This window comes from Panicum hallii, chromosome 9, assembly GCF_002211085.1.
Source record: "Panicum hallii strain FIL2 chromosome 9, PHallii_v3.1, whole genome shotgun sequence".
In the NCBI taxonomy this organism is placed as follows: domain Eukaryota; kingdom Viridiplantae; phylum Streptophyta; class Magnoliopsida; order Poales; family Poaceae; genus Panicum; species Panicum hallii.
In genome coordinates this window covers 56,467,071-56,482,873 of record NC_038050.1, presented here as the reverse complement: position 1 = coordinate 56,482,873, position 15,803 = coordinate 56,467,071, and the positions used below count along the sequence as shown (strand labels likewise).

Here is a 15,803-nt window from a genome sequence, read left to right as displayed (position 1 = left end):
CATTGTTTTGCGTGCTGGAAACCCGGTAGGATAGCCACCCTTGCTTGAAATAACCATACTTTGACCGCCTGATTTATAAAGAAAATGCGTGTGTGTGGGAAGGGATACAATGGGGTTTTGAAAAGCGAGTTAGACGAGATGGATGGCATTTCTGTGTGAATTGCCGCTGATGTGCTCGTACCTGTGTGGTTGAGCGTGGATGGGAGATATCCATCTTGTCACCCCTAAGGACCGAGTTGATGTGACATCTCACCTAGCTTCTCGTAGTGCGAACCACTTGACCGTTGTATGGGCAACGGCTTGGCTCAACCCCACTAGTTAGTCTGATAGCCATCAGGAGAGCTGGGAGCAACGGGTGATCAAGGAGACGGGATAAGCTCTGTGTGACTTATGCCCCGGTTAAACCTCGGTGTAGGTCGAATGACCCCTTGATAGATCCCGTGATGGCTAGTCAGGTCTAGCTATGGTGGGTAAGGGCTTCGATGGGATCTGCACCGGCACTCAGGTGTTCGTGCTGTGGTACCCCGCCTGTGGGTAAAGTTGCACACCTCTGCAGAGTTAAAATCTATTCGAATAGCCGTGCCCACGGTATTGGGCAAGTTACGGTGTGGTCACATAACTAGTGTTTATCTCTGGAAATGGATGGGCTGGTGTGAGTTGTTTGGAAAGTGTCCGGCAGTTGTGCCGTGTGCTACGGCGGACGGGGAGTCCGGTAGCAGTTTAAAACTTGGATCCTGTGTGGATCAAAATCGTGTGTTTTGGTGCCAGAAAACTCGTTTTGGAAATCGTTTTTAAACGAACCCTTGCATACAGTTGAGTTTTTCACAAATGAACCATAACCTATCCTTGGATTGTCCTGTGCATATGATTACTGTTATACCCCCCCTCCGTGGGTGTGATTGGACTTGCTGAGTACGTTTGTACTCACCCCTCTCTTACTTTTACAGTGGAAGACCCAGACTACATCCCCGAAGACAACGAGTAGGGTTTCGTCCTGCACCCAGTCTTGCCTGTGGTTGAGGCCACCGTTGGATTCCGCATGGCGCAAGACTCTGATGACCCTTTGTTCGTAGCTAGTGTAGTTGTGTGGGTTCTGGTTGTGATCCTCGCGATAGTGGCGCTTCACTGCCCATTACCGCGTAGAGTTGTACGGTGATATACCATCTGATGTAATAAAAGTGTTAACAGCCTCCTGGGACTGATAAATCAACACTTTTAAGTCTTCCCTGATGGGGGACGCTTCAACAGCTACAGTGAGAAAAGGTTACAGCATGGCAGATCAGTGTAGCCCCTTCGTCTATCAGCAGGAGCTGGCTCTACAGCGATAGCACGACCCCTACTATGCTGAGAGGATGGCACAAGACCAAATCCAGACGGAGGACACGCACGGAGGCTGATGAGGAAGATCTCCGGATCTGAGACATTAAAGGCTCCAATGTGTACGTATGTTGCCAGGTCCACCTGTCGGGACTCCGCTCAGTGTACGCGCTCCCCTTGAGACTATAAAAGGGAGAGCGCACACGTTAGAACACAAGCTCTCTCGAACCCAAGCTCTCTCAAGCCGAGATTTTCCGAAGTCCCAGAGACACTTAGGCTCTCGCAAGCTTTCCACAGACTCACAAGTAATACAACACGCAGTGGATGTAGCGTTTTACGCTCCGGCGGTCTGAACCACTCTAAACCTTGTGTGCTTTCCGTGTTCATGCGCCTCTTGATCTAGCCTTCCTTGGCTTCCCCAAACTCATCCAAAACTAGGATTAGGCGTTTATGATTAGATGGGTGCACTCCGCCATTCGGTTGGAGAAATCCTCCGACGATACTGTTTGCAGGAGACTTTGCATGTTGTGCCAGCCGTCCGGAGCTTTCGTTCCTGTGGATGATCTTATTCTCTTTAAACCACACTTAGCACACACACAGGGATTCAGAACCGCAGAAAAAGAATTCAGAGAAAAATTCTTCTTGACAGTCAGTGCTTGCACCTTGGCCATGCCAAAAACCCAGCGTGCAGCGCAGGGCATGGCTCTCCCGGTGGAGCCAGTGCTCCATCATATCATCGCAGTGCAAGGCAGTGCTGTGCATCATGGCTGCACTGCACGAAAGCTCCCCTCCCTGTGCAGGCTGCGCTGGCGTCGTTCTTCTTCTTCGGCCGCTGCACTGCGCACCTGCAGCTCTCGGTATGTTGGGGGAGGCTCCAAGTCCCAAAGGCGATTGAATTATCAAACGACGCCCAAAAAGGATGGAGCAAAGCGGTCGAAAGCTCGAGGCCGGTCGCTCCAAAATTCACCATCATTGCAGCCCACACTTTCATCTCTCATCTACTAGTGACTTTTTTGACGCTCGACACCAGTTTTAACACTTGAAAGTGAAAAGGTGAACGGAGATCCTGCAGCGTGCTGTTCCATACTCCTGGACTACTAGTCACCACGTGCGCGCGCTCTCTCTGCTCTTCCTCTCCTTGGGTGTGTGCGTGTCTCAAAGTATGGAGCACTCTGTGGTGTTTGGCGCCCGGTTGGCGACGTTTCAAATCTCAATTCAACCCTAGATTTCTTTGCTTGGGAGCATGTCAAAGCACCATTGCTTTTATCTGACAAAAGGTGGCATTTTCCTTCAAAAAAAACAAAAGGTGGCATCCTTCAGAGCTGTATTTAATCCTCGGGGAAGAGTGTAATCTTCAGACAGAAAAGGAAAAAAAACTTGCTTTCATGGGCCCTTGTTAATCTGACTTTAGGGACGAAAGAAAAGAAAGAAAGAATAAGAAGATGACTGGGTTTTCACGTTATGGTTATCCTGCACTAGTACTTGCATATTGTTCAGTTGTGTTCAGCAGCATCGCACTCAAGGCATATACAGAATACAGGAGTTTTTTTTTTTCCAAAATTGCGGTGAAGGGCTGGAGATGAAAGCAATTATGCATCCCTTTGCAACCCATAAAAAGTAAAAAAGCCACCTGAAAGTTTTCAGGTCTTCAGCTGAGACAGAATGTCCCGATCTTTAACTGAAACTGAATGACCGTGGACAGTTCACAGTGGTAAACGTCAGGCCCACCGAAACGTGCTTCGATGTTCAGACCAGAACATCGGTTGATCGTCACCACAGGAGTTAAATGTGACCAGCTGCTCGCACATCATTATCTTATGGTCCATGATTTATTGCTGCTATACCAGTTGGTGACTCTCAAAGACTCTTTCCATTCATCAAAAGTCTCTGGTTTATTCTGTTCGTTGTTCGTCCAGTCAATATTACTTTTGACTCAAAAATACACAACTGATTAATAACACGTCCATTTTATTGGTACCTGAAAAATATCAACAATTTCTTTCAAAAATACAAAATACTAGTAAAAAAACTCGGTCTGCGAGAGGCAAACCGCCACCCGAGCATTAATATAAGAAGAAGGTATTCTCACATACATCAAGAAAACCTCAGTTGCGCGTGTAAGAGCGGTTTGGACTTTCGTGTGCTTTGACGTGGTGGCAACCGATGAGATTTCTTTAACCCTAGTCTAAAATTCATTTAATCGGGGAGTCGAATCCAGGATACAGCGAGGCGCTACTTGATCGCTCTAACTAAATCAGTTAGAGGGTCGTTCCCACAAAATACTAGTACCACTCCTCATGTTCTGAACATGGCTCCTTTTCAAGATCGGTGCATGCACGTAGCCAACAAGAAACGGCAACTGATCATACTGGGAGTCCACCATCCAAATGGCATCTGGTTCCTGTCCATTTTCTTCAGACGAGACGTCTTAACTTGAGAGACTTCGAAGCCAGGATTTACATGTAAAAAGCGTTGCGCATCCGCAGAGGAGGTCAAAATCCAATTCTGCCGGGCGTCGCCGCTGCACCAATAATCAAACGCAAAAATCTAGTTGATGATCAGTAAAGTGGTCGATGGACCAAGCCACCCATCAACAGTTTGTTTAACTATAGCTAGACGGAATGGCTGATGGAGACAAACCAGGCTATCCTTAGTTTGGAAGTCCCAACAACCAATCTCGCTTATAAAAAGATGAAGGATATAGGCTCATCATACGTTCATATTAAGATTAAGTAGCAAGATTGCCCGCGCAAATTGCACAGGTAGCTAGATTTTTATATTAATATTTGTTTTTACTCTAAAATAAATTTATGGCAAAAGTTTGTCCAGTCGTATCATTGTAATTGTTGTCTTAATATGCATGATCAAGATATCATCCATGTTTTATCCATCATATTGTTTTGTGGTTTATTATCTTGGAATATAAATTCATGAGAAAAGGAATTACCTCACATAGAAATGTATTTTTATCATAGAATAAAATTAATATAAAAATTTCAAACTTTTCCACATGAATACAATTAACTTTTAAATTTCTGAATGGTGGCGTATTTATTTTTGTTTGATAGTTCCAGGTAACAAATTATCCTTCAAAATTTTCTTTAAGAAAATCTAAGTGAGAGTACGTGGCTCAATTTATTCTACCATAGATCCTTGGAATTAGGTTTTGAAGTTTGGATCCAAATCTTAATGGATAGTGGTTGCATCCCTCTTTAGTTCTGATCACGCCCAAATCTCGTTTCCTTTCTTTGTTCTACAATCTCCAATTACTTCAGGTTCATATATGTCCCCCTTATGTCACGGACGCTGCATCTTTTTCAAGGGTCAACAAATTCGCTATTATGCAAGATATACCTTGCTCATTCCCTCCTAACTTCTAGTCCCAAGAAGCTTTACCCGCTACACCACAGTCATTGAGGATACATCCTTGACAGTTCGCGTTGTCCCGTCTCATCAAAATTTTTGTGTTTTTGAAAAATACATCTGGATAGTGAGAATTCGAACATTTTTGAAAATGAATCCCCAACGATCCAAAACTGCAAGAACGCTAAATTTTTGCGTTGCTTATTTATAGGGTAAAGCTAAAGTACCCCCTTTGTCATTGCTTCAGCTTCTCCTAAAACGGCTCTTGAAGCAGCTTCTCTGGTGAAGCTGAAGCCGTTTTCAAAGACTTTTGGCGAAACAGCTTCTTCCTGTGGAAGCCGGTCGAAGCTACGTTTTATGGCTCCCTCTTGCCAGTGGAAGCTGAAATGAGCTTCATGGACGGCTTCACGCCTGAAGCCGGTCCAAAAATACTCGTTTGGTACATCTTCGAGTGAAGCTCTTCGTGAAACCATTTAAGAAGCTATGCCAAAGGGGGTATGATTTGATGCTTTTGTGTAATTTTTCTTTTGACCTTCTTGTACATATGTAATTTCTTTTATCTTTTTAATATATAACCAATAGGGGATACCCCTCCTGTATAAAAAAAGTTCCGTCTCACTGAGAACTGCATGTAGCTTGCAATAGTAAGGCATTTGTGTTAAATATCGATCTCAGTTTGTATTTTTGGCTAGCTTAGCTTGTCGCCTAGGCATCAACCCAGCCTAGCGTCCACAGCTGCACGGGAACTGACCATGCCGATTGCAAACCATCGATGAGTGCCCAAATCTAGATGCCATCTTTTCTTTGAGAGAGTCTAGATACCATCTCAACATTAAGTTGTTCTTTCCGAGACACGTTGCCCACCATATCAATTAACACCGCTACCATTCATCTCATCACCGTGGAGATGTTGTTCTATGCTTGTCTTATGCGTCTTTGCTAGGATGATTTGCCGCCAGCTCGACCCTCGGGCCTCGGCTGCTATTGCATAAATCGGATTTTGCTCGAAGCCATTAGATCTGACTCCATCTTTTGCCACAGTGAGTGTCCATATACTTGAGTTGTTTGCCACTTTATGGAACGGAGCTCGTATCCAACGGTGGTGGAAAGCTGGACAAACAACGGTGGTGTAGGGTCATACCATATTCATTTATCTTTGGATACTTTGCATAGGAAATCTCCAACCATGTCATATTTATGGGTTGAATTGAATTAATGTCTTGGCGAAATTTAGTTTAGACTCCCTAAATTGGTTAGCCAAAGTAATATCTGCTTATTTTGCATAATATTTTTGTTATCGGTTGAATCTTACCAAAGTTTAGGAGAAATCGAGTTCATACTCTCTAAATCGATCAATTGAAGTCACATCTGCTCATCTTGCACAGCTACCTACCTGCTCTACAGACAGCAATAGGATGAGTATACTTGCAGTTGGTTCAGGTCGTCTCCTTCTATTTCACATCCCTCCTCTTGCTGACTTGCATCTCACCGTATGAAGATTTTTTTTGAAAGACCTAGACAATAAAGTCTAGCATTCATTAATAAGGAGGAAAATAGTTTATATGGGGGCCAGAGGTGCCAAGATCAACTTCTTGCCCAGGCAGAGCATTGGGCCGGCCATAAAGAAGAAATGACTACTCGCAAAAATAATTTGTGATGAATCAAATGTATCAATCTCCACTTGCCTAGATCTATTTGAATTCTCGAATAAATCTAGAAAGTACCCTTTTACGGAATTGCGGCAACTAAGTAAAGAAGATTGAAAATGTGCTAGATGAAAATAGGTGATGATGCACCAAATAACTTAGCATGCTCCATGTTTTGTTTGATTGACACATATATTTACCCTTTATAAAACCTTATTATGCATGATTTATTGATTCACCCCTTCATCTGCTTCTTTATTTGATTTTTATATCTTGCTTGCTTTACTTAGTTGCTACCTCTGCTACATCACTCCTTTGCATTCATGATATTCCATGGTTCTAGCAAGATGCTCGATCTATTTGTTGTCCTACGTGCTTTAATTTCGTGTATTTAACTTATCATAAAATTATTACTTATCCCATTTATTAAGTTTATTAGGCCCTAGCTGGTATACCAAATATGTTACCATTTTCCTCTTTTTTCTTAGCTAATTGATAATGGGTAGATTTCTAGTTGTTTAAGTGATGTGATATCTTGCATGTTCCAATGGACGCGATTTTTTTATCCATTTAGTATTCCAATTTTCATATATAAAACACTTATTATTTAAGTTTAGAATTTATGTATTTATTATTAGTCGTCTTAGATATGACTTATTTAGATTAGTTTAGACCATTAGATCTTCATAGTTTAACTCATATTAGGTATTTGTTATTTGTATTTGACTGATACTATTTATTTAGCTATTTTTCTTCCTAATTTACTTCTTAATAGCTCTACAAATCAAATACTATTTTTTCTATTAATTCTTGAAATTATCTATGTATTAGTCGTGTTAATTATGGACTGCTGTTAGATCTTCATAATTTAGCTCAAATTTATTTATTTATTATGTATATTTGACCTATATTATTTATTTAGCTATTTGTCATCCAAATTTGCTTCTTAATTGCTATACAAATCAACTGCTAATTTTTATATTAATTGTTAAATTTATCTATTTATTAGTCGTGTTCGATAGGTACTTTTTGGTCAAGCGCTAATTTTTTTATTTTGAATTTAGCTATTTACTAATCGTATTCGGCATGGACTTTTTGGTCACATCCTAATTTTTCTTAATTTTCAAATCCAAAATTAGCTATTTATTAATCATATTTGATATAGACAGTTAGTTTAGATGGTTAGATCTTCGTAAAATCCGACGGTGCGAATCCTTCTTTTTTTTAGATTAATGTGGGTATTTCTAGACCCTCTCAGCGAACGTGTTTAATAGGGACTCTTTGGTCAACTGCCGTTTTTTTATTTTGAGTTTAACTATTTACTAATCGTATTTGGCATGGACTCTTTGGTCATGTCCTAATTTTTCTTAATTTTTAAATCCGAAATTGGCTATTTATTAACATATTTGATATAGACTCTTGAATTAGTTTAGATTGTTAGATCTTCGTAAAATCCGACGATGCAAATTTTTCTCTTTTTTAGATTAAGCGAACGTGGTGGGTTATTTTAACGCTCTATCTAAGCGATTAGCAATAGCACTGTTCCGTTTACAGTGCACAATAAAAAGGCATGGGGGTACTTCAATCCAAACCATGTCACTGTCATGGGCACTGCCTCTGCATAATCCCAGCATAGCTAGAACATCGGTAAAAAAGAAGTACGCTGGATAAAATTTCACGTACATGTACACAGCTCGGTGAATCCTCATGTTCTGAACATGGCTGCCATGTTGCATCACGGTTGATAGATGGCAGCATGTTGGGCATATCTACGGCTAGATTACGGCACCAAATTAAACGCCTAAGCAACATAGCTGCCAAGTAAAGATAAAAATAAACAACAACCCACTAGGCCAAAGTTTTCTTTGGTGCGAGGTGAGACAGGACACATCAAACATTGAATGCCATGTGAGCCCCCGCATAGTTTATTCCCCCCGCCCATCGATCTCACAGACTGATTTGTTTATGATCGAGTGATTAATCCGGCTCCACGGGGGCAGTTGGCTAGCTAACTGCAAGATTAATTGAATGTGCCCAGGTCGGTGCCGCTGGAGTCGCAGTCGCTGCAGATAGTTTAGTTTTATGCCCGAATTTGTAATTCGGTTAACTTCAAGTGCAGTACAAGCATGACGTCGGCGTAGTTCAGTTTTCATATGTTTTGGTGTTTGTCTAGCTGTTTTTTTTTTATTTTCAGTTCACCAGCCTGTATATTTGTTTATAACTAAGCATACATTTTTCTTTTCTGTATGATGGGAACACATAAGTCTAATGGCACCACTATGCAGAACCGCAGGAATGCGTTGTATTTAAATTTAGTTGCGAAGCATCGGGAGCGAGTTTGGGACTTTCTCGTCTGCTTCTCCATGCTATTTTTTACATTAACAAAGAAAAATGGAAGCAACATACATACATTGCACAGCAGCCAGGAGCTGGTCTTTAGGCCGATGATTAGCAGCTGGGAGGGGATCAGTGATTGGATCTGATACATGGAGCAGCTGGACAGCGGTAGGGCGACCCTAAGCAGGCGACAGGTTGAGTTGGCGGTCTGATTTGTGCTGACGGCACGCAGGGGCAAAATCATTTTGATGTGGATGCTCGTGGAAACATCTGCATCAGATGTCGGTACTATGTTTAGAGTTGTTTGGAGTGTCGTCTAACCCGTCACCTGCCCGCGAGTTAACAACAGCGCAGCGCGTGATGGCTGCTTCGGTGACGGGTCGCGCCGAGTGCAAGGGAGGCCGCCTGCTTGATTGTGCTTATGAAGCTAAGCTCAATTACAAGATACTTGGTGGTGTACAAGTGCACGGCAACAGTGGTGGAGCAAGCAATGGTTCAGACTTCAGAGGAACATTTTTTCCACAATTTTTTTTTAGAGCGAACGATTTCTCTAAAGAATTGTATCAGATGATATTTTTTGTAGGAAATTTTTTATAGATTTATTTGATACAATTATTATTATGAGCTTCGCAAAAAAATAATATTATTATGAGGTTTTGGCATGAACTAATTTCCCACAATAATGTCCCAAAACAAAATGGCAAGCCCTGTTAATCAATTATGGCCCAGCAAACATTTCCTAGCTTCCTAACCCAGTAGTAGAGTGTCCACAAGGCCGAACTAGAAACCCACCATTTCTAGTCTTCTGCACTGGGCCCAGAACACGAAGGCCGAACAAAGCCCACTCAACTTCCTCCTCTCTTCCTCCGCCGCGCAACCCCACCACACGACGACTCGCACTCGCACAGATCGGATAGAGACAGGAGAGATGGCTGGGAGGCTAACCGCAGCGGGGTCCCGCATCCTGGGCGGCGGCGGCGCACGCGCCGCGGCCGCAGCGCTCCGGCAACGCGCCGGCATGGGTCTCCCCGTAGGCCGCCACATCGTCCCCGACAAGCCCGTAAGTCGCTCGCCCCCAAATCCAAATCCAAATCCAACCCTAGCTAATGCTCTTCCCCTTCCCGTCTGTGGACATTTCGGCTCTAATCCACTCTATTTGGGGGACTTTTTGTGCGCAGCTCCCTACGAACGATGAGTTGGTGTGGGACAACGGCACGCCCTTCCCGGAGCCCTGCATCGACCGCCTCGCCCCGCACATCGGCAAGGTAGTATGGGCCTGATCCAATTCGTTGCGCTGCGCTGCATCATAGGCGTCTGGATTGGATTTGTTTGATTTGACTTGATTTGGTTGTATGTTTGGTGTTGGATAGTATGAGGCGTTGGCGTGGCTGTGCGGAGGACTGGGGTTCTTTGCTGCTCTCGGTGTGGCCGCCACTGTAAACGACAAGGCCTCCAAGATCCCATATGTGAGTGTACAATGCAAACTTTCCTTTGTGTAATGGGTTTCTGATTTTCTAGTGTTTGGATGTGTTGTAGAGACCAGTCATCGTACTGTAGTGTTATTTGGACTGTGATATGGAAACTCGACTTACTGGATTGATGTCACTAGCCCTGATAGGTTAGAAACCACAAAATCATGTACCTCCTCAAATATCAGCAATGCGGAGGTTGTCCATGATTCTATAATTTGTATTATGCTTATTTATCAGTTTGTAGAATCAAAAGTAAACTCTACAACAGGGAGTTAATGCATTGAAGTTATATTATGTCTGAGTTGGACATTTATGTGATCAATAGCCATAGAGGGTCTTGTTTGATATATCAATTATGCCTTCTTATTTCAGTAAAATTGATGATGGAATTTGTTTAGCTGTTGTCAATATTTTGGACCTAAATGGATTCAATCTTTGATCCAATATCAATAGTTATAGCTCTTAAGGTTTAGTCTTAGCTTACCGTCTAGCAACTTATTTTAGGGACTTCTAAATTCCAGTTTCAGATGTTCTTGAATGGGAGGATATTGCCAGTGGTAGCATACTATAACAAAAAATCTTAATTAGTGTTCAATTCCATGGCTATTTTAATTAGTGTTCCACTCTATGGCTACGGTGAATGTTCGATTTGTCTCTTGGTGAGGCCCTAGATATTTGTTGAGCCTATTCTGAGTCCAGCACAACTTGATCTATGCATTTTTGATCAACAGTGATTATTTTAAGAGATAAAAGGCATGCAAATCCCTGCTTTTTATAGAAAGTATCAAGCACAATAAAGTTGGCTGGGGTTTCCAGCTTTCAATTGATCAGTCAACAGCAGAACATAAAACCTGACACAAGCTCTAGCAAAAACTTGCTATAATCCATCAGCAGGAATAGACTATGTAAACAACAGTTTGTTCCCAGAGCCAGCAACAATCAACAATTACTGCAAACTTAACAAAGCAACCAAAATACAGTTCCAGACCAGAAGAATAACTGCCAGTTAACATAATCATCCAACTCCAAGCGAGCAGAAACTCCATTGTTCTATGCTGGTAGCTTGCCTTCACTTTGGCTCCAATTATTTCCTCTGTACACTTTGATGGTATATTTTTGTAGCTTTAAAGTTAGCTCGAAACTTTTTTTTTTGGTACCATGGTAAGTTGCTCTTGTTCTGTTCTTTTTTTGAACCTTTTGATCTCTGACCTATAAACATCTCTTCAGCAATGCGCATATTGAAATATGATTCTGATGAGCTATCTCATGTAGATCTGCAGGAATGTCTAACATGATAGATTAATGTGTTATATGTTGAAACATACCCTAAGAACCTTATTGATATGCTATCCACATGAGGAATGATGTTTGATGCTGCACAGAGCTGGTTTTACATTTATGCTATACAGCCTCGTTTCCATGAATGAAGTCCCTCTTAAAACTGATTACTTGATTAGCTCTTTAATCTGCCATCAGACAGTGACAACAGAGTGTATAGATGCTAACCCCATTGTACTGCTTTAGTGTTTCAATTCTATAAGCCCATTGAGAAGTCACAAAGTATCCTTTTGGTGCAAAACCATAGAATTGGACATTCATCTTCCTTAGCTGCTGAATTGTTACAGTATTATTTAGCGTGCCATGCAAAGTAAATTTCAGTACAGTGGCATGCCTGTCAAACACTTTGTGATAGATCTCTAAAGGGGTTCTTTAGATTTGGGAATGTAGGCCAAATAAAAGGCCCCTCTTGTGAACCGGTAAATAAGGATGCATGAGTTTGATGCATTTTGCTGAACATGCTAACTGAAACTTTGAATTGTTTCTGCAGACTCCCAAAGTCTACCCATACGACAATTTGAGAGTGGAACTTGGTGACAGGCCATAGAAGACTAGTCGCCCAGCACTGTCATAGTGTGATGAGCTCTATGTCTCCGTTCATCATATAAAAGCAGGGGAACTTGTTGTTTATCATGTTTGTTTTTGTTGTGATTACCATGTTGTAAACTGCCATCGTGTGATTTGCTTAATCTTGTCAAGCATGTCAAAGCCAACAATAATGCAACCAGTGTCTTTGAGCAACTATTTCACAGGCTAAGCGTTCAACTTCAACGATTTGATGTCTGATTTGCTTTGTTCACATGTGGTATCTTGCAACTTTGTAAAGCCCTCTGAATCTCGTTTGCATCATTCATGTGTCTGCCGGCTTCACTTATCTGTAAATAGCCGTGCATTGTGATGACGGGGTGAGCACTTTGTTGTATGTGACACTGTTGCAGTGCCTTGTGATCGGGTGGTTGTGTGTATGCATGTCATCAGTACATAATAATTCAGCGGATGCACTCGAAGTCTTAACAAGCTTAGAATACATAACGACTTGCATAAACCCCAATTAATGATCACAATCTTAGAACAGACTAACTAAGCGATAGAACAGAACGAACGCACCAACACCATAGTAGCACAGGATTTGACGAGTCGCACAACACAAGACACACAACAGTGGGCCACCGAAGAGGCCCAACTTAAACATGGACGAGTGCTCGATCAGGTCGGGCACTGGAAGCCCTGCGGGACCTTCTTGCCGCAGGAGTTGACGAGGGCGCTGAGCCCGACGGGGAGGCTGAGCTGGACGACGCCCAGCACGTTGGCGCGCAGCGCCGTGCACAGGCACACGGCCGCGTCCATGTCGGCCAGCCCGCCCAGGAGCTGGCAGCACGGCTTCGTGGTGGAACCGGGCGGCGCCGACGAGCCCTGCTGCTGCTGGCCCAGCTCCAGGCTCAGCAGCCCGCCCAGCACGCTCGCGCACGCGCCCAGCTTCAGCGCGTTCACGGGGCACCTGCTGCTGCCCGCGCCGCCGCTGGGCGTGGGCGTCCTCGGGGTCGGCGGGCACGGCGCCGGCACGGCCGGCGGCTTGGGGCACGGCGAGTACCCGCCGCAGGCGGCCGAGTGGGTGGCGAGGAGGAGTAGCTGGCTCAGCGCCAGAACGGCGGCTGGTGCCGTCGCGCCACGGCCGTTTCTGCGTGCCGCCACCGCCATGGCCAAAGTTTCCAGCGGTTCTGGCACCTGTCTGGTGTGCTCGATGCTACAGGCCGAGAGTACACAAGCGCATGCTCTGGCTGCTGCGTCGTACTGGTTGGTATTTATAGGATAGGGAGGGGGACTGAACCGTCATTTCGCGAGGGTACCGTCTGATCGATGCAAGCAGTTTGTCTGATCTTGCTATATGCAGTATGATGTCATCAGCCCTGCTACGGTGACAAGGGTCACAGGGGAGAGGTGGTTTTGGTCCTTTGGAGTCTTGCAATTCTCTAGCGGTGCTACGGTGATTCACGGCTGGAAAGGTCGTGTACTGGGCTGCCACTCTCCGCCTTAAATTGCGCGGTGGCTCGTAACGAGCGGCACGGATGATCCGGTAGCGGCTTAGTGAGGGCAAGAACGAGTAATTGGTCACGCACAACTCAGCTACGCAGCAGCTCAGCGCCACAGCCACCTGTCCGGCCCGCTGATCGGTGCGGGCGCTGCAGCTTTAATGCCGTCTATACCATCGGTGTCCTCGTACTCCAGCTGTAGCTTCGGCGCTCTCGTCTTATCCGTGACTTTGCAATGGTGCACCATTGCTGAAAGGCCACACTGCTGTTCGATGCCTCGATCTGACTGACAATCCTTTTTGGAATCATGCATAGTGTTCTGCTGCCCACTTGTGACTTCTTCTTTCAACCAAAGAGCCGGTTTATGACCTTTTCAAGCCCCATAAGATTAGCCACAGTGGCTCCAATGCTGAAATTACCTGGCCCCCGACGCCACCTCTTTTTTTCCGATGCCGTGAAACCCGAAACGCCCACAGCGTCGGCATCGATGCTGAGTAGTAGTGGGGCCGACTCGTCAGACCAATCCATCACCCACCCAGCGCCGCCGTTCCTTCGGCCAGCTGACTAAAATATATTAATTTATTTAGCTAGCCTGGGCGCACCCACATGCCCCGGTTCTCTTTATTTTGGATTCCAGCATCGGCCCCGCAGTGGTTGCCTCGATGCCCGAACCCCCCCCCCCCCTGCGCCATCGACGGGAGCCACCGCTGTGGCTAGCCTAAGACGATTTGTAAAGGTCAGTCTATTTACAACGGAAGTTTTACGAGGTATTTTATGGTATTAATTAATCTGCCATATCAGCAACTTGGATGACATGGCACATCATTTAAGAAGTAAGAGTTTCATGGAGTTTCATAAGGATGAAACTATGTTAACCTATTTTCAAGAACTTGGAAACCGTGTAAAACCTCTATTGAGAGTTTTTTTTTATCTTCACACAATTGAGTAAATTCTATTGGTTATTTATTTGCAGCATTTAAATAGTATGTTGGCATATGAAATAGTGAGATGAAACTCTCTATTGAAAGAGTGTGTTTCATCATTCTACAAAGTTGACGTGGCATTCTTGGAAACATGGACATAAAATCTCCATTGTGATTAGCCTCAGGAGCTTAGATTCTTTTGTCCCTAGGACCCTACGGTCATGGTAATTTATAGGATTTTGATTGAATTTTGGGGAAGAAGAGCAAGAACTAACTCGGAAAAACAGATAGAATGTCGTAGGCCCACACACTCCTCGCCCATTGGGCCTCCTTACTTGGCCCACAGGCCAACCCATGTTACCGTTGAAGCAATTCGTCTTCCGCACCTTTCTCTTCAGAGAGAGATGCAGACTGATCCTCTCCAGACACTGCAAGTGCAAGGCCATCACAGCATCGCCTTACGGTGGCTGTGGCTCACATAGCCGCGCCGCCGGTGCAAAGGCCCTCGCCGCTGCGGACGAGTAGGCTCAGCAACCTAGCTAGGATCGCCGGCCTTGGGGTTCCGGACTGCCGGCGGTAGCGCGGTAGCGCCTGTACGTACGTTCTGGCGCCTACGCATGCAGCGCCGGATGCATCCTGGACCGAACGAAAAAGATCCAAAGGCCACCTGACACCCGGCTCGGGCGCCCCGTGAACCACTCGCCAACCAACCACCTAGCTAGTAGCCAGCCCTTGTATACGCTGCACGACGATGCCACGGTCCGCCAGAGGGCGACGCATGCATCAGGAGCTCACGACGATAATTAATTAAGGTGGTGATTTCGATCACGGGCCGGGCGACGGCATTAGGAAGTTGATGATGCTACGTCACTCTCAACGAAGAATTGATCGATGCCTCTGCTTTCGTCGCAGATCATCGCTCCCTCGCTGGCAGGCACGCATCGCATGTATGCAGAGATAGAGCTGTAGACTGATACGGGAAGGATGGATCGATCCAATCACTGGCGCTTCACTTTGGCTCGTGTTGGATGTGCGAGCGGTGGGCGCACTTGCCGTGCGCGGCAGCAGGTCGATCGGTCAGGAACCTCGAGGCTAACCTACCTGCCTGGCTGCTTGCTACACTGCATCCGCATGCACAGTCTTGGCTAGTTCACCGGATTCTGTCACACATGACAGATAGTGAGCCAACGGTGACGGTGTTGATCATTACTGGATTCTGTCATCCGCATCCGCATGACGGTGTTGACGGAGTATTTTTTACATACATACATACATACATACATGCATGCATGCATGCATGCATATATATATATATAAACACATACATACATAAATACATGCATACATCCATGCATACATACATACAACATACATGCA

General features: G+C 44.6%; 2 protein-coding genes across 2 annotated transcripts; one reads left to right on the top strand and one right to left on the bottom strand.

The window, feature by feature from the left end:
• The first annotated feature begins 9,541 nt into the window (after positions 1 to 9,541).
• On the top strand, positions 9,542 to 12,272 carry LOC112877713 (NADH dehydrogenase [ubiquinone] 1 beta subcomplex subunit 8, mitochondrial). The gene is made up of 4 exons (XM_025942070.1): positions 9,542 to 9,723; positions 9,842 to 9,928; positions 10,034 to 10,129; positions 11,964 to 12,272. Exons 1-4 carry the CDS (start codon positions 9,592 to 9,594, stop codon positions 12,018 to 12,020), a joined length of 372 nt encoding a protein of 123 aa, XP_025797855.1. The 5' UTR covers positions 9,542 to 9,591; the 3' UTR covers positions 12,021 to 12,272.
• Positions 12,273 to 12,492: 220 nt separating this feature from the next.
• LOC112877712 (putative lipid-binding protein AIR1) lies at positions 12,493 to 13,392 on the bottom strand. Its single transcript, XM_025942069.1, has one exon. The coding sequence runs from the start codon at positions 13,169 to 13,171 to the stop codon at positions 12,680 to 12,682; it is 492 nt and encodes a 163-aa protein (XP_025797854.1). The 5' UTR covers positions 13,172 to 13,392; the 3' UTR covers positions 12,493 to 12,679.
• Positions 13,393 to 15,803: the final 2,411 nt, after the last annotated feature.

Bases quoted from the DNA above. Each gene is read 5' to 3' on its own strand.
- LOC112877713 (XM_025942070.1), top strand. From the start codon at position 9,592: ATGGCTGGGAGGCTAACCGCAGCGGGGTCCCGCATCCTGGGCGGCGGC. The intron at 9,724-9,841 runs GTAAGTCGCTCG...TTTTGTGCGCAG, and splicing joins ACATCGTCCCCGACAAGCCC to CTCCCTACGAACGATGAGTT. The intron at 9,929-10,033 runs GTAGTATGGGCC...GGTGTTGGATAG, and splicing joins TCGCCCCGCACATCGGCAAG to TATGAGGCGTTGGCGTGGCT.
- LOC112877712 (XM_025942069.1), bottom strand. From the start codon at position 13,171: ATGGCGGTGGCGGCACGCAGAAACGGCCGTGGCGCGACGGCACCAGCC.